Source organism: Chinchilla lanigera, unplaced genomic scaffold (genome assembly GCF_000276665.1).
Source record: "Chinchilla lanigera isolate Chin_1 unplaced genomic scaffold, ChiLan1.0 scaffold00106, whole genome shotgun sequence".
In the NCBI taxonomy this organism is placed as follows: Eukaryota; Metazoa; Chordata; class Mammalia; order Rodentia; family Chinchillidae; genus Chinchilla; species Chinchilla lanigera.
The window spans coordinates 2,562,980-2,587,840 of NW_004955507.1; the positions used below are offsets into that span (position 1 = coordinate 2,562,980).

Genomic DNA, 24,861 nt, shown 5'->3' on the forward strand with positions numbered 1-24,861 from the left:
CAGAATTCTGTGAGGGTTAATAGGGTGTCAGAAATGATCTCACTGGAAAGTTGCGTTAGTGAGCAACATTTTGAAGTTTGAGATAACATGCTGGTCCTTGGGCTGATGAGAGGAGTGATACTGAGTGTCAGGAACTTCCCAGTGATGAAGCTGAATGCTTCCAGTAAGTCACCCTAAGCCTGGAAGGTGGACAAGCACACTGTCCAGAAGCAACAGAGCTTTCAGAGGGACATCTTTCTCCAGAAAATAGTTCACTTATCCATCCACTCAGGAAAAGACTGCCTCATGACACAAGCTTCCTGTTTGTCCTCATCACAGGGAGTTTTTTTTTACTTATGCTTCTTGAAAACTGGCATGTTTTCACTATGATAAACCAGCAGAGGCTTGAGTTTAAATCTATACTAGCACAAGAGAGTAAGCCTGTCCTTCATTGGTTTTTGGCCTGGAGAGGCCTTCGTCTCTTTTGTGATATAGGTTCTACATGGTATTTGTTTTCCACAGAAGTCCATGCTCATCACAGTAGGTGAAAATAAAACCCTCAGCCTCTACTGTCTTGCAGTTCATTGATGAATTCAGCGGTAGCCTTTTTATTAGTACTCCCTGGCCTGCCATGTCCTCTTCTTTAAAATTATCAAACCAACTGCACCTGGCCTGAAAGACTTCAGCATTGTCATCACTCAATTTTTTTAAAGCTCAGTATGCAACACTTGCTTTTTCATGTGTCGTAACTTCCAGTACACTCTTGACCACTAACTGCTTTTCACTTACTCAAGTTAATAACAGCTTTTCAACTTCCTTGATTGGAAACACTGGTTTTGTTTCTTTGTTTTTTGTTTTTTGGGTAGTGGGAATCAACCTCCTGCCATCGTGCTTGCCAGGCAGGCCCTACGCCACTGAGCTATACCCCCAGCCCAAGGGAACACTGTTTAGTTATTCCTTCACAACAGCCTTTCTAGTATTTCTTTTTTATTAATGATAAAGGAGACAGTTGTTCTAGACATACTGTATACCCTAGCAATATCAGCAATGTGAATACTACTGTCATATTTGCTTGTTATTTGATTTTTGCTCAGTGGTGATATGGAGTAATTCTCTCTTCTGCTCAGCATTATTGCTGTTCATTTTCTTAGAACTCATGATGAAAAAAAAAGCACAAAAATATATGACATGACTACAGAAGCTAAGACCACAGGGGATGTTCACAGGGCAAGAGCTACCCTTATTTTGGCTGGAAAGGGTAACAAGGTACAAGGCCGAGAACACTGACAAATTTTGTCTTGCATGTCAAATACCAAACAATGAGGATTAGAACAAAATTTTCATGTCAGAATGTGTCAAGTTCCAAGTTTGATGAGTTTAAAGTCAAGATATGACAATCCTGAGAAACAGTTTATCAGTTCTCATCTTACTTTTAAGGTTTGTTTGACAGGATTAAAGCAGCGCTAAGAGGGGCTGGGGATTTAGCTCAGCGGCAAAAGCGCCTGCCTGGCAAGCGCAAGGTCGTGAGTTTGGTTCCCGGTACCGGAGAAAAAAACAAAAAAAATTAAAAAAATAAAAAAAAATAAAGCAGCGCTAAGCTAGTTCAGGGTTAATATTCTTCCACTCTACTCAAACAGTACTTTTCTCAGCATTCTGATTCCTGATGAATTATCAGTTTCTCTATTCTGGTCCTCTGTGCACTTTAGAATATTGTTCTCGCTCATAGTTTCAGGTAGTTCTTTCTCCAGCCGTGAGTAGTTTGCTCACATGCATGTTCTGATCACTAGGCAGTAGACTACTAAAAAGACCCTCTTCAGATCTCTGAGTTATGACCCTATATAACTCTTCCCCACCCTGTGAATTATATTTATCTGCCCTGCAAATTATATTTATCTTGGCCTTCTCAGACTTCCAGATCTGTCTCATCATTTGCACATGCAAAGGTCATGTGGTAGGAAGATTGTGATGTCCAAAAAGCAGAGAGAAATCCCACATAATGGAGGGATCATGACATCAAATGTGCAGAACAAAAAACCCTTACCACTGGAGTATCTCGAGGAGCAGAGAAGAGTCTGTTTTGCTGGAAGGTCCTTGGCATTTGACTGGGACATAGCCTGAGATTTCCCCCTGATTTCAAGATAAACATTTAAATTCATACTTTTACCTTTATTGATGGATAATCCCTGGCCTGGCAAATCAATGATAACTGCCATCTGGCTTCCCCTCGTGAATTTGGTGTCATTTGTGGTAGAATTCCTTCAATGTGGTTTATTCTCACTCATTGCCAAATCCTTCAACATAAGGATGGGTACACCCCTCAAGGGCAGAGCACTTTCCTAGCATGTGCAAGGCCCTGGGTTCTATCCCCAGCACCGAAAAAAAAAATCTTTCAACTTATTTTTAACCATGCTAATGAAATATTGTGAGAAATTGATTTTTTTATTATTAAAAACCAATGCTCAAGCCCAAAGAAACACTCAGCCTGTCCTTCAAAAACCCTTATCAATTTTCACAATATTTCTACATCATATTGGACAGACAGCCATCTTACAAAATGTTCCTCAGTCTCACCTCTTCAATTTTACTCCCTTTAAATGGTTGGAGCTCAAATTACCTCTCTGTAGGGGTGAAAAGAAAGAGCCCTTCCAGAGTTTTACTCAAAAGTATCAAGCAATGTCCAGGTGTGTCCTGCCCTAAGGGAGCTTTTTGGCCTTTTGTAGTGCTCAGTGGCCAGAAGGGCCACGCCCATCTCTTTTCCTAATTTCAGGTATTACAGAAAGGAAAGAATGAGTATAACTTCTTCCGTATTTGAGCCCAAAAGAGAGTATGGCATGTGTTTGAGTCTGGAGGCAAAGCCTTTCTCTGAAAATTTTCCTGACATTATTTCCTTGAGTGGAGAGGAGATTTACATTCATTAGGATAGAGACATTTCCAAGAAAAGCCAGCTGTTTTTAGCTTTTTCTTTATGTTTCCAGTGTTATCTTAGGACCCAGAAGATTGTCTGAAATAGGGAAGAAGCCAGTGCCCACGTAGTAAATCAATTCATGCATTAAGCAGGAATTCTCACTAAAATGGTAAAAGCTCAGAAATTATGTGTATTGGCAATCCTTCAAAAATATGTCATTATTGTGTTATTTTGTCTTTAACTAACATTAAAATGCTGCAGGGATTAATGCCACAAAGAAAAGTTTGTAGCAATTATTATCTCTTGGCAAAATATAGGAGAAATAAGTATCTTTGCACAGCTGCAGTCGGGAGCGGAGGAAGACGGTATAGAGGATTGTGCCAATGTGAGTGGGGAGTAGAGTCAGAATGGGGGCACGGAGGGAACGTTACTTGCAAGGCTTGTGAAAAACAAATTTAGAATGTTTGAAATGGATAGATGTAGCCTTACAGACAAACCAATCAAAATGCTAGGTGCTACATAAAGAAATGGGACCCAAACACATTTTGTGACCTGCCTAAGGTCATCTAGACATCAGCCGTGGGATGAGGAAGCAGGGTTTCTGACTTCTGGTCTCTTACTCTTGCAACACTGGGCTTCTCTCCACGAAGAACTAAAAAGCTCCCAACATCAGCCTGGCCAAAAAAGTGCAGTACCAGGAGTATCTTGGTTTTAGCACAAGATGCTAATCTGGTATACTTTAATATAGGCAAGGAAAAGGCACATTTTTTGTATTTTTATAAAAATAACCATGTCTCAGTTACTTCCTTTGTTGCTGGGACAAAATACCTGGCACCCACAACTTAAAGAAGGGGAGGTTTATTTGTGCTCACAGAGGTTAAGTCCATAATCAGCTGGCTGTAAGGCAGAGGAGCATGGCAGGGAAGAAGCAGCTCATGGCATGGCATCCAGGAGGCACAGACTGAAAAGGAAGAACTGGGAAGGGAGATAAACCCTTCCAGGCCATGGTCCTCCCAGTGACCCACCTTTTCCAACCAGACCCCTCCCCACTAGGAGCAACTTAGCTATAAACCCTGTTACAGCTTAGACATAGATATCTTCCCAAAGCTTCATGTGATCATTGAAGGGTCTTTTGGGAGGTGGCTGGATCTCCATTGTGTGAGCCTGGATTAAGGGTGTGTGATAACTGGATTAGTCCACTGATTAGGTTAGCATCTTAGTATGGATAGTGGAAAGTCCCACCCTGGGTAAGGGTGGTTCCAATCAATAGGCTAATAGCCTGGATGAAATATAAAGAAAAAGATGGAAGGCTGGCTCACTGCTTCCTGCCTACCTTGTTCTGAACAGTTTCTCCTCTGCCATGTGTCTCTGCCATGCTGCTCTGCCTTGGAGCACTGCAACCTCTACAAATTGGTAGTTAAAATAAACCTTTCCTCCTTTATCTTGTGTCAGGTATTTTGTTCCAGCAGCAATAAAAGTAACTAAAACAGTCCTCATAGTCCAATCATCTTCCAAAGCCCTGCCTATGATTGCATGAGGCTGTAGGGCGATACCTAGATATAAACCATAGCATTCCATCCCTGACCCCCAAAAGACTCATGTGCATCTCTTTATATAAAATGCATTCGGTCCATCTGTAAGAGTTGCCAAACTCCTAAGTTTCAGCAGTGCTGAAAAGTCCCAAGTCTAAAGTCTCTGCAACTCAAGGCAAATTCTTAGTGGTGAGCTCCTGTCTACCTATAAAAATCAGAAGAAAGTTAAATACTACTGACATACACTGGCGCAGGAGAAACATGCCTATCCCAAAAGGCAGAATTAAGGGTATATAAACTAATGGGACCAATACAAGATCAAAATCCAGCAAGGCAAACATCAGATCCTGTAGTTCAGCATCCAGCACCCACAGCAAGCTGTGGCAAGATGTCAACTCTGAAAAGGGTGCAGCCCCACCCCCTAGAGCTTTGCTGGTGGTTTGAGTTCTCATAGCTTCTCTGTGTACATTTGCTTCAAAATGGCCAGATCTGCTTGTCAAAGGGACTGAACCCAGGGCGCTTAGTACAAAACTGAACTTCACGAGGGGCTTTGAAAAGCAGGTGCTCCCGTGTGACAGATTTATCTGATATTCAGTACATTTCTGAGCAATCAAAGGCCCTATGTGATAAAGGAATGTTTTCTAGTGTATCAGCATTGCTTGGACCCTGGCTTTCCCACCAGACATCCTGGCTGGCTCAAAGGCAATGGCCAAGCACAGGGCACCAGGCTGACTGGAAAGCTCCTCATGGAAGTGATGGTGGAGGCTTGGCTTAAGCTAGCCAGTGCTGTTTTGGTTTTTTGGTTGAGTTTTTTAATCCTTAGATGGCAGGCATGAGGGGCTGGGGATTTAGCTCAGCGGCAAAGCACCTGCCTGGCAAGCGCAAGGTCGTGAGTTCGGTTCCTGGTACCGGAGAAAACCCAAAACAAACAAACAAAAAAAAAAGATGGCAGGCATGTAGCTACTCAGCTCATTGCTTTCTTCCGGGGTTCTTCCCTCTGGTGTCCTCGATCTCTCTTCTTGTCAGTTTTTCATCATGATAATTCAAGGACTTGGGCATTTTCTCAATTCTCACAGGATGCACAAGCACTTATTTCTAGTACTGTCCTACAGCAACTCATTTTCCCTCCCCTTTCTTTAACTCTGCACACATACACCAAACACACACACACACACATGCGCGCGCACACGTGCACACAGACAATCCACTGCAGATGCTTTACTTAAATATTCTCTGATCTCAGACGTGAGATGGGATGACCAATGACATGTCTGCAAGGCCAGGTGACTGGTGGGATATCTGACATACTAGTTTACTCAGTCATAAAGAGAACAAAGCTAATACTGAAGGTGAAACATATAGGGGTAAAGCATGAAGGGGGAAAGGAGGCTTTGAAAACTGCGAAGGGCATTACTGGGATAAGAGAAAGTCAGAGAGTGATCTATTCTTGGGTTATTCACACAAAACTGGACAAACTAGTTGTTTGTCCACTGTCTTTAATGAACGCAACACCACTCCAGAAGTATCTCCTTTCTCAGTCAGCCTCCTTGGAGAGAGTCCTCATCAAGTCAAAATGACAGTGCTATTCATGGGCTCAGGCATTCTTGTTCTCTCTAAAGGTTATTGTTGTGATGATGATGATGATGATGATGATGTTTAAATAATTAATTTAAATAATTTAAGGCATGAAGTTCAAAGATAATTTGAGAATCTGTCTTAAGAGGCACACATTGTCTTACTTTTAAAATGCCTTACTGTAAATAAAAGCCATTTTAGTAAGAAATGAATCTCCCTCAACTTCAGCATCTTGAAGGATAAATGCAGCACTTCAAGTCTCTACTTGGAATATAGAACTTGTAAAACCCTGGCTTTTACTGGTTCACATAAAGGGTCAGGGTCACATCTAGATCTAGATTTAAAATTTTGCACACTACTAGAATTACCTTTAGATATCAACCTAAAATTAGAATAGAAGCCAACAATGTGGACTGCAGGCCATGGAAAATGTTTGACATAAATATTTCCTTGGTGACCTTATAAATATGGATAACAAGTGCTGGAGATCAGCTGTCTGACTTAATTGTACAAGCAGTATAAGAAGAGGCAGGAAAAGTGGGTAGGAAAAGAGGACCGAAAATTTAGTATGTACTAAGCGGCAAACACTTCCCTTTAATCTCTCCAGTGACCACGTAAAGCAAGTAACATAAATCCCCTCCTTGATAAAACCGAAGACTAAGGTTTGGAGAGGCTAATTGGCTTCTCCAAGAGTCACACAGCAGTTCAGTGACAGGTCTAATGTTCTTTCACCTGCTGCATGACATGACCCAGCTATATCCTGTCAGGAAATGTGTGGCTGCCCATGATTTTTATTCTGAGATTCTCAGAAATAAGAAACAGAGAGCAAATATAGCTGAGTTGGGAGAGCACTAAACTGAAGAAATAAGAAATTACTTCCCCTCACACACTTCACATAAATTTCATTTATATTCTAATTTGAACAGGGTTGACCTTGGCCAACATTCCTGAAGAAGCCAGGCCTGGCAGCTTTTTTGAATAAAAGGGTGTAAAAAAAAATGAAAAGGCAAGACACTCAAAAACCAAGTCCTTTTCCCAAAATCCCTAAAGCAGATTCCCACTGGAGTCAGGACAGGAGCTTAGGAGTTCCATCTGGATATACAGCAAATTCATGTGGTACTTCACTGTTTATTAAACAACAGATCTGAGAGTTGGAATGAACCTCACTGGAACCATCCCCTAAAGAGGCAAATCAACCCAAAAGTATTCCGTATCTGCAAATGAAATGTGAACTCGTTAAGAATTAGCTTCCTCTCCTTTCCAAGTATAAATCCCTGGGTTTTTAGTTCATTCAGCTCCAGATCTGCTCCTTGATAAGCCACATCATTCCAGGCTTAGTCTGGGAATAAGCCACCACAGTCCCCTCCTTCTCTCTATTTCTTCAGGAGGATGATAAGTGGCAGGCAGGGTCTCCTCGCTTCCTGCTACAGTCTTCACATATATGTGGGCTTCTTGTGCTCCTGCTGTGTTCTTCATATGTGTAGGTGACCTCCTAGGATTCTTGAAAAAACAAATATATTTTTAAAATACCCCCAGAGACTTCTGCGGCTGTCCAAATTGAAGTAATACAACCATATTTACCATCCCACCTGAAACAACCAAAAATCAGGGGAAAAAATTCAAGCAATAGTTTTAAAGACACTGGACATCACATGAGGAAGGATAGTGATATTTGAGAGACAGAAAACAAAGTGAGGAAAGGTTTGCAATTGCTTCTCTGACTGCCTTTGGAACATTTTCAGGTCATGCAGTTCTCTTTTGCTCATTAGCGTAGAAGCTTTTTTTCCATCCTTTAATATTTAATCTACCCGAATCTTTATATTTATAGTGGGGTTTTGTATACATCATATATTTGGATCTAGCTTTCATAACCTGAGTATCTCTGCCTTTCAATGGGAGTATTTATATCATTTACATTTAATGTGATCACCAGTATAGTTGAGTTTAAATCTACTGTTATGGTTCAAATACAAAGTGTCCTCCAAAAGGCTTATTGTATTAAAGGCTTGGTTGCTATTTGATGGGATTTGGAGAAGTGATTGGATCATGAGGGTTTTAGCTTCATCAAGTGGATCAATCCATTAATGAGTTCACTAGCTGCATGAACTCTTCAGAGGTAGGGCCTAGTTAGAGGCAAGGAGGTGTGCCTTTGAAGGCTATATCTTGTCCCTGACCCCTTTCTCTCTAATTCTTTTCTTCCCTCTTTCTCCATTTCCGAGGTGCTATATACTGAAACCATTTCTATACCACACTTTCTCCCTTTGATGTCTTGCCTTACTTTAGGTCCACAGCAATGAAATCAGCTTACCATGAATTGAAACCTCTGAAATCATGAACCAAAATAAATCTTTCTGCCTTTAAATTGTTATTCTTGGATATTTTGCCATAACAATGCAAAGCTGACTGATATACTGCTATCTTCCCATTTGTTGTCTAACTGTTCTACCTGTTCATTGTCTCCTCTAAAATAATTTTCTGCCTCATTCCATATAGATTTTTGAAAAACCTTACTAAATTTCATAAAAAATACATTAGGATGTATATTGAAATTACATTTATTATATAGATAATAAATGAACCACCAGTTTGTAGTGTTTGACATCTTTGTACTAGTAAGTCTTCCTGTCTAGGAGCATGATACACAATCCTCATTGCTTAGGAATTTATTGTCGTTTACTAAAGTTTTGTTTACATAAAAGGATTACAATTTTGTTAGATTTATTTTTCAGCATTCTATATATTTTTATTACTACTGCAAAGTTTTGCAATGTTAATGTTAAGAAGTACACATTAATTTTTTAATTTAGAAAACTTGTTAAAATATCTTGTTAATTCCGATAACTTATCTGTAGAAATTTTGGCTTTTCTGTGTAGATGAGCACATCTTCTACAAATAATGACCACTGTGTTTCTTCATTTTTAGACTTACATTTTCTTTTTCTCTTTTTTTAAATCCTACTCTATTGGTGAGGATCTAAGGTACAATACTGAATACAAGTGATGAAAATCTTTGATTTATTTCTGATGAGAATGGTTTCAATATTTTATCTTATTTTATTTATTTATTTATTTATTTATTGGTACCAGGGACTGAACTCATGACCTTGTGCTTGCCAGGCGGTGCTCATGCCACTGAGCTATATCCCCAGCCCTTCAATATTTTATCTTTAGGGGTGACATTTGCTGTAATTTTTAAAAAGACTGTCAACTTTCAAATTAAGAAGTTCTTACTCTAAAAAAAGTTTCTACACTAGTTTGCGAAAAGTTCACATCACAAGTGACTCTTTTTGGCACTCTCTTCACCCCCAGAGATGGTCACACAGCTTTTTCCCTTTTAATTTGTCTCTGAAATGAGTTATGTTAAGTTGATTTTCTAATATTAAATAAACCTTGAATCCCTGTCTGGCCAGGGAGAACCACCTTTGTTCTTATGTTTCTTCTGGTCCTGTTTCTTTCACATACACCTACATCATATGATCTACATGAAAGTCCTTAAAACTCTTAGTATCACTAAGGTATGAATCATATATAGAGATTGTACTTGAAAGTTCTTACCTCGGATATCTTGGGATTGTCATAGATTTCTGAAATTTCACATGGTCTCTCACTTTCCTAAAAATTAAAAAAAAAAATGAAGGGTTGCAGCATTTCACCATAAGCATGATGAAAGTCAGTGATTCTTAAGCCTAAAAGCTTTAGAATCATGAGAATGCTTTAAAAACAAAACATGCACACAGATAATTACCCTTGCAAATGAAACAAACTCAAGAAACACCATTATGAGTTACTCAAAAGTAATTCAGAGTTGACACTATGAAGAAGTGGATCAGAGTAGAGATAAAACAACATTGACCATGAGTTGATAGCTGGATTCATTGAACTATTGCTTTCCGCTTAGTGTACATAAAATTATACTAATCTCCTTTATCCAAAGTTTTGCTTCCCCCAGCTTTAGTTAACCAGTGGTCAGCTGGGGTCTGAAAATGTTAATAGAAATTCTAGAAATAAACATTTAAAATTGCCATTCTGATTCTGAATAACATGATGGAATCTTGACCATCCTGCCCAGGATGTGAATAACCCCTTTGTTTAGTGAATCCATTCTCTATATGCTACCTGCCCTATGGCAGTTGAGAAGCCACAAACCACAACCAAAACTTTTATTATGATATATTATTTTAATTTTTCCATTGTTGTTAATATCTTATTGCCTAATTTACATATTCAATTTTATCATAGCTATGTGTACACTTAAAAAAATATATATATATAGTTCAGTAAGCTACATTGTCAAGCATCCTTTGAAGGGTATTGGAATGTAAACTTTGTGAACAACAGGGGACTATTTGTATCATTAATTTTAAAAAATTAACGTAAGTGCCATGGCTCTTTCATCTAGAAATTTTTATTAAATTGGTTTTGGTGACTGATGTATTTATGACTTCCTAGGTGATTTTAAAATACACTGAAGATTAAGAAACTACTACTTATATAGTACCATCCCCCACAATACTTCTTAATATGTTTAAGCTATAGCTTATCAAAGCAACTTTACATGATTTATTGTTGTGGCTTATATCCAAATGTCCCACCAAAGTTTCATGTGCTCACAGGTGAGGCTTTTGGGAGGTAGCCAGATCATGGTGTATGATACTGGGTTATGTGTGCAATATATTGGTTTACCATAGCTTTGGGTGTGAATAATGGGAAGGCCCACCCTGGGTATGGGTGGCACCAACCAAGAGACTTGTAGTCTAAATGGAATAAAAGGAAAAGGAAGATTCACTGCTTGCTGTTTCCTGCCTGACATGCCATGGACTCTTTCTTCTCTGCTGTGCCCCCTGCCATGGCCCCTTGTCTTGCAGCCAGCTGACTATGGACTGAAACCTCTAAAAACTGTAAGCTAAGATAAACTTTTCCTTTAACTTGTAGGCATTGGGTATTTTGCCCCAGCAACAACTAAAACAGATTTTGGTACCAGAGAATGGGAGTTGTTGCTATAACCCTACCTGGCCATTCATGGTTCAGAAGCCTCTGGAAGTGGCTTGAAGGAACAGTTTACAAACATTTGGAGATGCTAGCTGGAGAAGCAGCTCTAGAATGCTATAAACTGAGCATGGTGGGAGATTATGGTCAGAGTTCAAAAGACCAGAATGCTGATAGGAATGTAGCCAGTAAAGACCAGGCTCAGGAGGTTTCAGTTGGGAACAAGGACTGCATGGATGGTTGGACACCAGTGTTTGTAGCCCTTGTGGCTTCTCTCTTGGGTCACTTTGCTCACTCCTTGTGACTTTCTTCGGCAAATCCATGTTCCTGGCTTCCCCAAACAAACAAAAATTTGTTTACATTTTGCCCATGTCCACAGACAGTATGCAAGACTAAAATTAAGAGCAGTGGACAAATTAATCTAGCAGAAGAAATTTAAAGTCAGTCTAATGGTGAAGTGGTGGTATGGTTACTACCTTGAGACTCAAGAGCAAACAGTCCAGCAGAATGATTCAAAAAGTTTTGAGTATAATAAGAAAGGAAGCTCCAGTAATGTGGCAGGCTGCAAAGATGGAGCATAGAAGAGCTTGGTTACTGAAATGACTGGCATTGAAAAGCCAAGTACTGCACCTTGGAGCCGGACAATAGAAAAAATGGCCTGAGGGCATTACAAGAACCAGCCTTTGCAGCCTCAAGATTGCAAAGGTGAAAGACTTTGCTTTGAGAAGAGAACCTAAAGGGATCATGTTCCAGAATGGCAACAGCCTAGGGAATTTGTTCTTTGAGATGGGGTTTATAGTGCTCAGCCATCCAGACACTCAACAAAGCACCCTTACAACCAAGAGAAAAGGAAGCTTGGTTATTGTTCCAGCCAGAAGCAGACCTTGGCATCATCCATGTGGTGCTGGTTTTAGGTGCATGGAGAATATAAGAGTTGTAGGGTAAGGAAGGCTTCTATCCATTCCAGAAGAAGACTTGGAAGGCCAGGCAGTGTGATCCTGAGAGAGCAGTGTGCAAAACTGTGACTGTGAACCCCAAGGTGCAGTGAGGACCCCAGAAGTTTGGGGAAGCCAGGAACATGGATTTGCTGAAGAAAGTCACAAGGAGTGAGCAAAGTGACCCAAGAGAGAAGCCACAAGGGCTACAAACACTGGTAGTGTCATAGGGGCAGAGCCACCCAAGATTTTTAGAGCTCACATTTTACTACAGATTGCCCTTGGTGCTAGACATAGAACTATGAGGTTTAATATTTGTCCTACTGGATTTTGAACTTGCGTAGGTTCCATTCCTTTCTATTAGCATATTTCTACCTTTTAGAATGGGAATGTTTACCTTGTGCCATTGTATGTAATTTCCTTTTCATTTTTATTGGGGTTCACAACAAAAGTTTACCTTAAATCTCAGAGTAATGTTTGAACTTGCACTTTTCGGCAGTGCTGAAACTGTTAGGACTTTGGCAACTCTTAGAAATGGACTAAATGCATTTTGTATTAAGGGATGTGCATGCATCTTTTGGAAATAAGGGATGGAATGTCATGGCTTATATCTAGATGTATCCCAAACCCTCACAGGTGGGGCTTTTCGGAGGTGGTTGGATCATGGATGTGTGATAGTGAATTATGGTTGTATGATAACTGGATTAGTCCACTGATTGGTTTAGCATAGTTCTGAGTATAGAGAATGGGAAGGCCCACCCTGGGTACAGGTGGCACCAACCAGTAGGTGCATGGCCTGAATGGAATAAAAAGGAAAAAGAAGGCTCCCTGCTTGCTTCTTCCTGCCTGCCATGCCATAGATTCTTTCTCCTCTGCCACGCCACCCTGTCTTGGAGCCAGCCAACTACAGACTGAAACTCCCACACACTGTGAGCTAAAATAAATCTTCTTTCCTTTAACTTGTGGGTGTTGGGAATTTTGCCCCAGCAATGAGAAGGTAACTAAGACAATTATTGTCCATTATTTCATGTCATCCTTGTAATTCTGCCTGTCTCTTTAAACAGAGAAAGTAGAACTTTTTCCCCAGTAGAGCTGGTAATCAAATCTCTGGCCTTGTACATGGTATGCAAGTGCTCTACCACTGAGCTATGGCCTCAGCCTATGAGAGTCGTTTTTATAATACCTGTTTTTGTTTGCCTGTTTGTTTGTTTTTGTTTTCTCAAGACAAGATCTCACTATGTAGGTCAGTTGGTCTTGAACTCACAGAAATCCTCCTGCCTGCACCTCCCACATGCTGGGATTACAGGTAAGAGCCATCACTCCTGACCAATACCTGTTTTTCAGTTGAACTGGAAAAGCATACAAAATGTTAAGTTACATGTCCAGAATCATATAAATCATAAGGAGATAGAGCCAGGATTAGAACCTAGATTTTCTGTCTCCTATTATTGCTTACCAGTGTGAAAGCAATCATGAATATTTACAAGTAGAAAATGAAATTAGAACCCAGAGTCTACTTAATACAGTTCAGTCACAACCATAAAACTTTGTTGGGTTGTGGCCTGCATTGTCCTTGAATTCTGAGCATGACCCCCAGAGCAATATAGCACTGGATGAACATTCTCTTGCAAATTGTGCTTGTTCAGACCACACAGGGAAAAGATGTGGTCTGGACATATCCCTGCCACACACACACAGTACTTCTTTATCTCTTATTTTTTCTAACACTACCTCTGTACTTTTTGTGAACCTTGTGCTCCTTTCTCCCCCTCAACTTAGAAAATACACCCATTGTACAGAAATGTTTGCCATGGCAACAAACATCCCACTCCACTGCTGTTGCCATTCCACATGCTATCCTTGTTGCCAAGGATGTCCTTACATGACCTGAGCATTGTGTGTAAATTAGCTCTTTCTGGTGAAGAACAGAATTGAATGTAAAAAGGGACCTCTACCACTTTGTCCTCAGGAAATAACACAGACCCTCAATTCTGATACTTTTAGCCCAAAAGCCAGTTCACTGATATATTGATTCCTACATATCCAGACCCAAAAGAGCTGGTCATCACCTCAGCAGACTCACTGCTTCTTCTTCTTCGGTGAACCAAAAGAAAAAGTAAGGCCACCAGCAGAGCTGTGGCCACCAATGATGGGATGCCTGCTGCTAATCCAACAGAGGGCCCACAGTCCTGGCACAGAGAGAAAAACACAGAATGAAGGGAAGTTCAGATTCTTCAATACCTAAAGAAATTTTCAATATATTAAAAACAGAACAAAAATCTGCATAGACTATACATGTCATATACCAAATCAAAAGAAATGAAATACCATGGGGAAAAAATTTTTTTTTTTTTTTTTGGTTTTTCTATGGTACCATGAACCGAACTCACAACCTTGCGCTTGCCAGGCAGGCGCTTTTGCCGCTGAGCTAAATCCCCAGCCCCAGGGAAAAAATATTTTTAACATATGTGACAAATGACTCGTTGTCCTAGGACTTAATATACATAGTAATTTCTTGTTTGTTTATTTTTGTTTTTTGAAATCCTGGAGATCCATGAACCCAGGGCCTTCACACTGAGCTACATTCCTGGCCATTTAGATACAGGGTTTTGCTAAAATGCTTAGTTATCCAGGCTGGGCTCAAACTTGCAATCTTCCTGCCACAGGAAGAGGGCAGAGATTACAGGTATACTCCCAGCTGTTCAAATCAATTGGAAAGAGTGATAATCTAGTAGAAACACGGACAGTTGATCTGAAGGAGCATTCCTAGGAACAGAAACACAAATGTCTCCTCAACACAGGAAAAGCTGAGGTAAAAATCAGCACAACAATTAGAAGCCATGTTTATCTATCAATCCAGGAAAAAAGTAAAATCTTTTATTATATCCCACACCCTTTTCATATGATTTTTAGAAGTTATTTACACTAAATATATTAATCAATTTTCACATGCCCACTTTGCTTTGATTTGGGTAGAAATAATCATGCTTTAGCCATGTAAATTTTCAAATTTGCATATTTTCTAGAAATATTGACAACAATCTACAAAATCCCTATAGATGGGCAAAACTTGTATATTGCTGGGTTCTCCTTCCTTTTGGGGGGATATGGTTTTATGGAAAAATAACAAAACTCTATAAGCCATATATGTACAGGTGGATGACTTTTCACATGAATGCATCCATAAAATCAACAAACCAAATCGGATCAACAAACCAAACACAGCCTGGACCTCAGAAGCTCCCTTTGTCTCTCTGTGTGAATACTATCTTGAAATCTCACACTGTAGTTTTGTCTGTTCTTTATTATCACAGATACAAATAGAAGGTTTATATTCTTTTGTGCCTGGTTTCTTTTACTCAGACCTTTGTGAAATCCATCTGTGATTTGTGTGTTGTTTCCCCTTGGTTTTGAGCCTAGGTGGTCATAAGAATAACTGTTGAGACAAGTTCTGGATTCTAGAATTCACATATCAAATTTTTATCCTCAAAAAAAATGCATGAGATGGGTAGGCCATTATTTTTCTCCATTTTATAAATGATGCAACCAAGGGTTGATAATTTAAGTGATACTTACTGCTTCCTTCCCACCTGTAACAACTGGAGAGGAAGTCTGTGTGAAAAAATATATATATTACACATTACACAAGATAGTCTATCAAAGATTAAGCTATAATGTCTAAAGTTCACTCCTTGGGTCAGCTATTAACAACAGCTACCAAAGAGAAATGTGTTTGGTTCAATTCTCTCAGGTAAGAATTGAAATGAAAGTTGGCTACAAGTAAAAAGAATTCAGAACTTCAGGTCTTGTTACTCACCTTATGAATTTGTCATAACGTATTTTATATCTCAAAAAGATTTTCCCCTGTTCCTAGTTGCCATACCCCTTCCAGAACACTTTGGCTATAAGAGGAACAAATACAAATACTGGAATAAAGCTGTTTAAGAAAGCTATATTTGTTTTCAAATACATAATGAGGCAAATGGCAGCAGTTGTAAATTAGCTGTGCTCTTGGGAATAAGACCACATTGAATGAATACATTATGTGTTTCTGGTTCACATCACTCAAGGAAAGGCACTGGACTTCAATCATTTCTGCAATGTTTAAGACAAACCTTGATCAATGAACCTTCATCAGTAAAAACCTTCAGTAACTCTAAGGGAACAGAGTTTTACATGAGCATCTAAATATGTAAACTATGCTCTGTAGTGGCACGTAGAATTAAGAGCACAGATCCTGGTACTGGGGATATATAGCTCAGTAGTCAAGCACTTGTTAGAGTGTTCGTGGTCCAGGGTTTTATCCCTAGCACTAGGGAAGAAAAAAACACAGATACTGGGCTTGCATTGCCTGAAACTATAGTCATTCTTCTACTCAGAAGCAAAGAAGCCTCATTTCTTCATCTACGTAGGGACAGTAGTAGCTACCCTCCAAGGTTGTTGTAGGGGTCAAATGTGTACCATAAGTATGGGTTTTTGTTATCCCTTAAAATTTTGCAAAGCTCTGATCAGACCTATTTATTTAATCCGCTTAGCAACCTCAAGTCCTGGGGTCTTTTAATAATTACTATCTCTATTTTACCAATGCAAAAAGAAACAACAAAACAAAACAGACCTCAGGGAAGTTATGGCACTTGTTCAAAATTCCAAAGATAACCATAAATCTAACCTGAGCTTGCATGCTTGGATACTATTCTGAAAGAGAGGTATTTGATAACTAGGTGTTATGGCTTACGTCTAGATGTCCCCTCAAAACTTCATGCAGTCATAGGTGGAGCTTTATCAGAGGTGGGTGGATCTAGAGTGCACGACACTGGGATTAAGAGTGTGTGATTATTAAATCACACCACTGATTGGTGTGGCACCGCCCTAATCCTAGTAGTTTAGATGAATATAAAGCGACAGAAAGATGCTGTTAAGGTCCCTCCTTGTTGCTTTTGCTACCTTCTGGCTGTCACCAACTATTGCTCTTCTGCAAAATCATCCTGCCTTGCAACCAGCTGATTATGGACTGAAACCTCTGCAGATTGAGCCAGATAAACTTTTCCTCTTTAATTTTGGGTGTCCAGTATTTCATCTCAGCAATGAGAAAAGTAGCTAAGACACCAGGCACTAAGACTTGCTGGTTAAATGGTTACACTTTCACCTAAACATAATTTCCTCACCGCCCCCCCCCGTATTACTTTAACCCTGCATCTTATGTGTTTTATTTCTAAGGGTGTTGGAAAGAGTCAACCATCAATTAAGGTAAAATATTCTATTTTCAGTCGCAGAAATTTACTCAGGTTGGCTTTGGCGAAAAACAAAACACACAAAAAAAAAACTAAATGGAGTAGAGGATAATTCATAGGATACAAAGACCCTTTGTGGAGCTCAAGAACAGGTGGGGCTGGGGATTTAGCTCAGCGACACAGAGCCTGCCTGGCAAGCTCAAGGTCGTGAGTTCGATTCCTGGTACTGGAAAACAAAAAACAAAAAAAGGACAAATGGGGAGCTGGTTTCCCAGGTAGGAACAGAGGTAGGAATGGGAAACTGGTCAGGAGGAAGCCGCTCTTCTCTCTCTATCTCTCCTAAGAGCCTGGCTTTCTGTCTGTGCCCTTCTTTGCATGTTTACTTCCTCTGTCTGTATAGTTTTATAACATTTTCTGCTCCTACAAGTACTTACTAATTATATTTGCTAATGCTCATGGAGCACCTAATATGTACCAGGCTGTTCAAACATTTCCCATATTGACTCTCTTATTCTTCATAACAGCCAGAGAAGGAAGAGGAAGTTAAAAGAATTAAAGATATATGCACGTACCAACTTCAACTCCCCAGGATGAATGTAATCACTATGTACTGCAAACACATACTAATAAAATATTTTTAAGTTTTTAAAGAACAGCCAGTGAAGCAGGACTATGATTACCATTTCACAGATGAGAAAAGTGAGGCAGAGACATGAAGTAACTTGTGTGAGGTCAAACTGCTCTAGGTGGGAGACTTGAGCAGTCTAGCTTTAGGATCTAGGATCCAGGCTCTTATCCACTGTGTCGCCCTTCCTCCAAGGTCAAAAGCAGCAGCCCACCTCAATTTTTCACACTTGAGAGTTCAGTATGGCCCAGCAGGGAGTGACTTGTCTACACAGGTAGCGCTATTCCAAACTCCCTACAAAGGCTCTACTTCCAGGTTTCCATCTCTCCCACTTCCCAGTCGATTCCACTGCACTGATGGGCAGAATGACCACCTTTGGTGGTTTCCCAGAGAGGCCGTAGGATGTTCTGTACTAAAGCAGATGGTCTTAGGCAAACTAGGGTGGTTGCTCCTATACAGGTTCAAGGTGGGGAAGGGACAGTTTGCAGAGAAATGAGCTGTTAACCAAGACAATATTTCAAAAGGTGGCAGCTGGCACCATAAGGGCCTTCCTCCCGCCCCACTCACCCCTGCTGCCACAAACAGTGGCTTCTCTGTGTTGTCTTGATGTGATGAGCCAGTCCAGCAATATGACAAAGCCTGTGCTTCAACAGATCTGCAGGGTCCCAGCAGCCAGAGGTAAGTTCCACAGCAAGTAAAGGAAAAACTTTGCCAAATAAGGACAGGGATGGGGAATATGTCTACAGACAGCAGGGAGAGGCTGAAGTAGGGAGACAGGGCATGTTGGGAGGGTTCCACAGCCAGCGGAGAGGCAGAAGGCAGGGGACCACTCCCAGGAAGGTGGAGCCATACTGGCTGGGACACAGATACTCAGAACAGATGGTGGTGGGCACCAGAATTTCAGCAGTAAGTTATAAGGGTCTAAATTCCTTCCACTCTCTGTACCTATACCCCCATGTAAAGTAAAACTAAGAACTAGTTTCAGGGTCCTCTGTTTTTTGGTTTTTTTTTTGGTACCGGGAATCGAACTCAGGACTTGGTGTTTTCCAGGCAAGAGCTGTGCCATTGAGCTAAATCCCCAGTCCCTCAAAGTCTTCTCTCTTTGCTGTAACCATGTAACTTACCAGAAAAATTTGGCATGGTCGAATATCTAAAAATCTGGGCCAGGAAAGCATTTCACTCAGTCACAGCATACGACTGATCAGAAAATAACTGTGGATGTTAGTGTTGACTCTACACAACATGCGAATGGAAGCTGGAAGTTCAACTGTGGGTTGAAGCTGTATGCCCTCAACAACAGCATTCTGTTTTGACTTGGAGCTAAGTATCATAATGAAGAACCTTAACATGCCCATTCATGCTGACCCAATCATTCCCGTGCCAGAACACACACTAAGGAAATAATTTTAAATACAGACAAGGTTTATCTGTAGTGATGTTTATTACAAAATTATCCCTAACAATAATCAGTTAAAGAAATAATTCATTTAAATAAATAGCATATGGCTATCTTCAGTAATGGTTATAAAGACTGACTGAAAATAAGATATAAAATTACATGTAAAATAAAAGCACAATAATACAAAGAAAACAAAAGTCGAAAGTTACATGAAGTCAAATAGAATGAAAGAGGTTACATTAATGTTTTCTGCTAGTGGGAATTTAGGGTTTTTTGTATTTTTCAATTTTTTTCAAAATGTGCATTTGTAAGTTTTATAACTGAAAGATTGCTCTCAGCACTCCTCAAATTTCATCACTGCTTTTGTCAGACACCATTGTGTAATGGGTAAGATACAATGAATGTTTAAATTTTAAAAATGTTATTACAATAAAAGATACACTGCCAGTAATCCCTCTCAAAATACTGAAAATATTCCCCCTTGCTTCAAGCACACTTACCCCCTCATTCTTGGCAATGTGTCTTATACTGTAATAAGATTTTTTTAAAGTTAAACACTCACCATCATTTTTGATCACCTCTTGTGCACCAGGTGTGTGGGACAAAGTTCTGGGATTCCCATGTAAATTGTGCCTGGACCTTTGCTGCCCTGCTGGAGCAGCTTCTGCTATACTCACCGTGTTAGCCGGCAATGTGAAGTTTAATGAGAAACCCTGCAAGAGAGTAGGACGTGTTAAAACTCCCAGGAATGGTTAACGTAGGTCCTGACCCCCCCCCTAAACTCACCACCCTGGAGAATTCCACAGAAATGTGTTGATCCCATAGACAGGTTCTGCCAGCCCAGTCTCTGCTCCCAGGCTTGGCTCCAGAAGGAGGGGGAGGAAGAGAGAAGCCTGAGGTAGTCACAAGATTCTTCCTCAGCAAAAGTCAGTATTGCTCCTTCCCCTCCAGGTCTCCAATCGGGGCTGGATTAGGGGACCAATGAGGCTCTAGACTAAGGGGCCCTAATCCACAAGGGCAGTAGAGAAACATCACCAAAAACACAGCAAGGTCCTGGAAACCCACCCCCCACTGGCTGAGAACTGGGTGAATCTATTTATGCAGTATTTCCTACTTACTCTAAAAGGTAAGCCCCGTAAGAGGGATGGTCTAACACCTGAACTTTAATTTCTGCTTAGGAAAGACTAGACTTCTGTTTGTTCCAAAGCTATGGAACTGAATGGGTCAGAATCGCAGGGCAGAAGTAACCAGTCTCTGCCCTCCCCTCGCTTAGCACCCCTTCTCCCTCTCCTCTACATGTGGACTTAGTATTTAGATTGTGGACTCAAGTAGGCTGCCCAGGAGCCTACTTATTTGGGCCAGGCCAACGCAGAGAAGTGGTGGCTCTGTTTGGCTCCCTGTCCCCACCCCATGGCCCCAATTTGGGTTCATGCTGCTTCTTTCCAGGCTTCTCTTTACCAGGTCCCCTCCTTGCCTGATGAGAACAAGGCTCTGATGCAGCTGGTCCTAGCACTTTCTGCTCCTGGCTCCCTGGGTTGAAGTGATCCTATTTCCACTTTCTAGACTCTCAGCTCTTCGGATGAGTGATCCCCTAGCTGGGCCCTGCTTCAGCCCCAGCCTGCCTGATCAGCCAGCCCCAGCCTACATCAAGGGCTCAAGACAACTACAAACACTTCATGATTTAGTCTTCTCCAGGGCTAAATTCTGTCTTGCTGGAAATACAGGTCTGCTACATTTTAACACCGAATATTATCCAACAATAGGAATATTGTGAAAGACTAACGAATCCTACAGAAGCACATTTCAGATCTGATGTGTCTCAAAAGTCATTTTACACCTCAAAGCCTCATTTGACAGGAGAAAACTGAGACTCGGGGATTTTACAGAACTTACTTCAGGGACAACTGAGAATAGTCAGAGCTTCACTGTGGAAACAAGCCAAATGAACTTGGTTTATGTGATCCAGAAAGATGGTTATAGAACAGCAGTCCCAATATGCACAAAACTAATGAAACCTTTATTTTGCTAACTTACTGGTGAGTTAGAATTCAGTTGGGTTGATGAATGAAAAAATTGTCTATAAACCAAGAATATTTTAAGTACCTACAATGTAGACTATTCCCAAAGATTATGTTCCTCATTTAAGATGACCCTCCCCAACCTTATACATCAATGGTAGTTTTGCCCACTTCTCTTTCTCTTAGCAACGGAGCATCTTCACTCTACAAAGATCCCTTGAGAGTGGAAATGAGTTGCGTAAGTCCACACAGCTAGTCAGCTGTCACTAGAACCAGGGTGGTGACAGCCTCTTTCCAATACTCCACAAGGCTTCCAAACAACTCCTGCAGTTTCTGCAGATGAATTAAAGGCATGGTACACCTCTTCTTCCAGAGCAATGTCAGAGCGAGGGGAATACCAGGGTCTCAGTTCGCGGTCCTCTTGCCACCCTTCATGCTGACATCAGTCAAGCCCACAAGTGCAGCGGTGACCCTTGGTGGTCGAAGCACTGAGTGCAGCTGCCCAGAGCTTACCTCACCAACGCGTGGAGGACACTGATGTCAGCAGGCTCAGGACAAAGCTTTCTTTGGGTGGACAGCAGAGAAGACAAGCAGCAACAAGTGGCCCATTTCATGCATTGTTTATCAATATTTAGATGACGAAGATTTTGGCCATTTTCAGACAGATATTTCTATTTTGTAGAGACACAGTGCAGGGCTCTCATGGAGAGAAAAACATGATACAGCACCCTTTGGAGACATGGCTTGGTGGAGTAAGGCAACCTGGGCATAGAGCCACCTGATCTGGGCCAAATCCCAGCCTCTACCATGTAAGTGTAGATAAATCGTTTAGATTCTTAGGTATCCGTTTCCTCATAGCACATCTATTCTCCCAGGCTGAGAGTTCCCAAATGGGACGCTGAACTTGATTTGCTGCTCCACCCAGTCAACGTAAGAGACATGAGGTCTGTAGCAGCTTCCAGACCTGTCAAACACTGTGGTGTGTGCAGGATCACATGGTGTCCTGTTCTTCGAGGGCTGGTCAGCACAGAGCTAGGATGGGGAAGCCCCTTGGAAAGTTTTGTTGTAAGAAATTATAAGCATGAACTAGCAATATTCAAAGTGCCGGAATTTGATGCAGTTCACTCCTTACTTATTGCTAGTCTGACTGCGGTATAAAACCCACAGAATGGGTCCCAAGGCACCTGGAGAGTCACAGTGGCTATGTCTTATTGTGAGTTTGCTGTTTGTGAGGAGGAGGGAGAGACAGGAAAATAAATTGCTGTTACTGAAGGTGTGCAGATTTCAGACACTGTTGTCATAACCTCCTTATGAAGGGAAAATTATTATTCCCATGTCATAGGTGTAGAATAAGACAGGTTTCTGTAGGTCACCAGCTTGTAAGTGGTAGAGATCAGGTTAGAACACAGATCTTCCTAACTCCAAAGCCTGATCAGCTCCTTTGAATAATCTTCCCTTGTTTCCAAATTCCACATACAAGTGAGCTCATGCTGTATTTTTCTTTCTGTTTCTGGCTTATTTCCCTGAGAATAATGTCCTACAGGTCCATCCACGCTGTGGAGTATCAGTATCTCTAACCATTCTTCCACTGAGAGAAAACTAGGCTGTTTCTATATTCCTTTCATAAAGCAACAGCAGAAGTCTCTCCTGTCTTCCCTCCTAACTTAGCAAACATCATTTGACTAAGTCTCAACCAAATATGTACCACAAATCATAAGAAAGGTGGGGAGTTGCTGGTGCAATGTGTGCACATCCACATGGCTGATATATCGCAGAAGGCAGACCAAACACATAGGAAAGATAAAATTATCTCCAAGTGAAGCTAATGAACAGACCCAGGGCTTCAGCCAGGAAGCAAAGTAGCTGAAACATCTACTCTGTGCCTTTGTATAGAAGGGGTTAAAACTTAAATCTTTATATCAAAATAAAAGATGGCATCAGCAAATATTAGATGGGAATTTTAAAAACTAATTCCAATTTTTCACACAGGAAAGTGTTTAAAAACCAAGCCCCTTGACTTCACTGTACCAGGTAGAGTTTTCTTTGATTGTACTAGGAGATTTAAGATTTAAAAGCCTAGGAACTGGTTTTTATAGAGACAGAGGAAGGTTAGCACAAAAGAAGATTAGCTCTCACTCACCATTTCCACCAGCCTCCCAAGAGCCTTCTCCACTCACTGCCTTCTGCAAGCTCCTTTCTTGCTGGTGGTGCTTTCTTGTGTCTCCCACTTGTGGGAATATCCAACTGGGAGAGCTGGAGAGGCAGGGCAAGAGGTGGCTCCCAGAGAGCCCTGGCCGAGCCATTTATGGTCAGGGGAGTAGCCAAGCCCTCAGCCCATCCCTTGGGAAATATAGGCTCCTCTTCCTTGGCCACTGTATACAGCTCTGGTCCTTCATCCTCTTTGCCTTTGTTTTCTGTCCTTTTCACTTTTCAGGCAGCTTCTTCAATGTCAGCAAAGAAGCCACAGCTGCTCTAAGGGCTTGGCTTCCTTGTGGCTGGAAGCTCTTTAGAAAAGTGGGTCACAGGGCTGAGGCTAACGACTCTATGCCCAGTTGACAAGGAGCAGCATTAACCACGCTACTGGCCATGATGATGTTAACATGCCACCAGCATCGGTGCAGAGGATGCCCACAGGACGGATGATGGAGCCGCCTTGCTGGAGGTCAGGTTATAGCTGACACAGTGAACAACACACTCAGTAGTCAGTAAGAGGCCTGGTGGCAAGTTTGTGCTTCCTTCTCTCTATCCTTACATTGCAAGTGGGAGCTTCACAGAGCTGAGGAAGCTATCAACAAATAATAATATGGCCGCCACATAGCTTATCATTTCTGTCATGAGTTTGTCTCCTTAAGACAGTGAGTTGCCAACAAAAGAATTATAGCCAGTAATTTGGTCATTTAAATGGAAAACAACATGACAGGATCAAGGAGAGAGTGACTGGAATGACCAGGGAGGTCATTCCTTTAGACAACCCCAGGAGATATTTCAGCTGCCCACAAAGGATGAAAAGAGGGTGGACATGTGAAGGGCAGAGGGAAGAGGGTCACAGGCAAGAGGGAAGAGCAGATGCAAAGCCCTGCAAGTTCCTGGTGGGATGGAGGCTGGTGCTGCTGGGCCAACTGACAAAAGCCAGGCAGGCGCCCTGGGACAGGTTAAGGACAGAGTGATCTAGGCCTGATGGCATGGGCATGGCCGGCACAGGGAGATTTTCACTCTCAGAACAACGGGAAATCTTTCAAGGGCTTTAAGTGAGGGAAGGGGACAATCTCATTAATGTTGCCAAAGTGTACTTGGCTTTTCTGTGGAGTGTGGGTTGCAGGGGACAAGAGCAAAGGCAGTAGACTGGTTTGAATGGGGTTGTGACCTGCTTTGGAAGTTGAGGCAGTGAGACTTGATGATGGAAGAATATATGAGGTAGGAAAAGGGAGACAAGGTGAGGAAAAGAACAGAATAAAGACAGCTCCTGGGCTTGATGCCTGATCAACATGGGTAGAGACGACACTTGTTTAGGGAGCTGACACTGGGAAAATAGATTTGGGTATGGGGACCCAGAGCTCTGTATTTGCTGCCTTAAACCTGAACAGACTGTGAACTATCCGAGTGAATGTGCCAAGTGGTGACTGGATAGAGGTGATCTGGGGCTGAGGATGGCTTAAAGCCACACGTACCGGTGGGC

The 24,861-nt window shown here is 41.3% G+C and overlaps 1 protein-coding gene across 1 annotated transcript; it reads right to left on the reverse strand.

Moving 5' to 3' along the window:
* Nucleotides 1–7,099: 7,099 nt before the first annotated feature.
* Nucleotides 7,100–23,654, reverse strand: Opalin (oligodendrocytic myelin paranodal and inner loop protein). The gene is made up of 6 exons (XM_005407576.2): nt 23,326–23,654; nt 19,845–19,880; nt 15,489–15,524; nt 13,982–14,101; nt 9,547–9,603; nt 7,100–7,491 (listed from the first exon to the last, which is right to left on the reverse strand). The coding sequence occupies exons 1-6, from the start codon at nt 23,326–23,328 to the stop codon at nt 7,315–7,317; spliced, it is 429 nt and encodes a 142-aa protein (XP_005407633.1). The 5' UTR covers nt 23,329–23,654; the 3' UTR covers nt 7,100–7,314.
* Between the last annotated feature and the right edge of the window lie 1,207 nt (nt 23,655–24,861).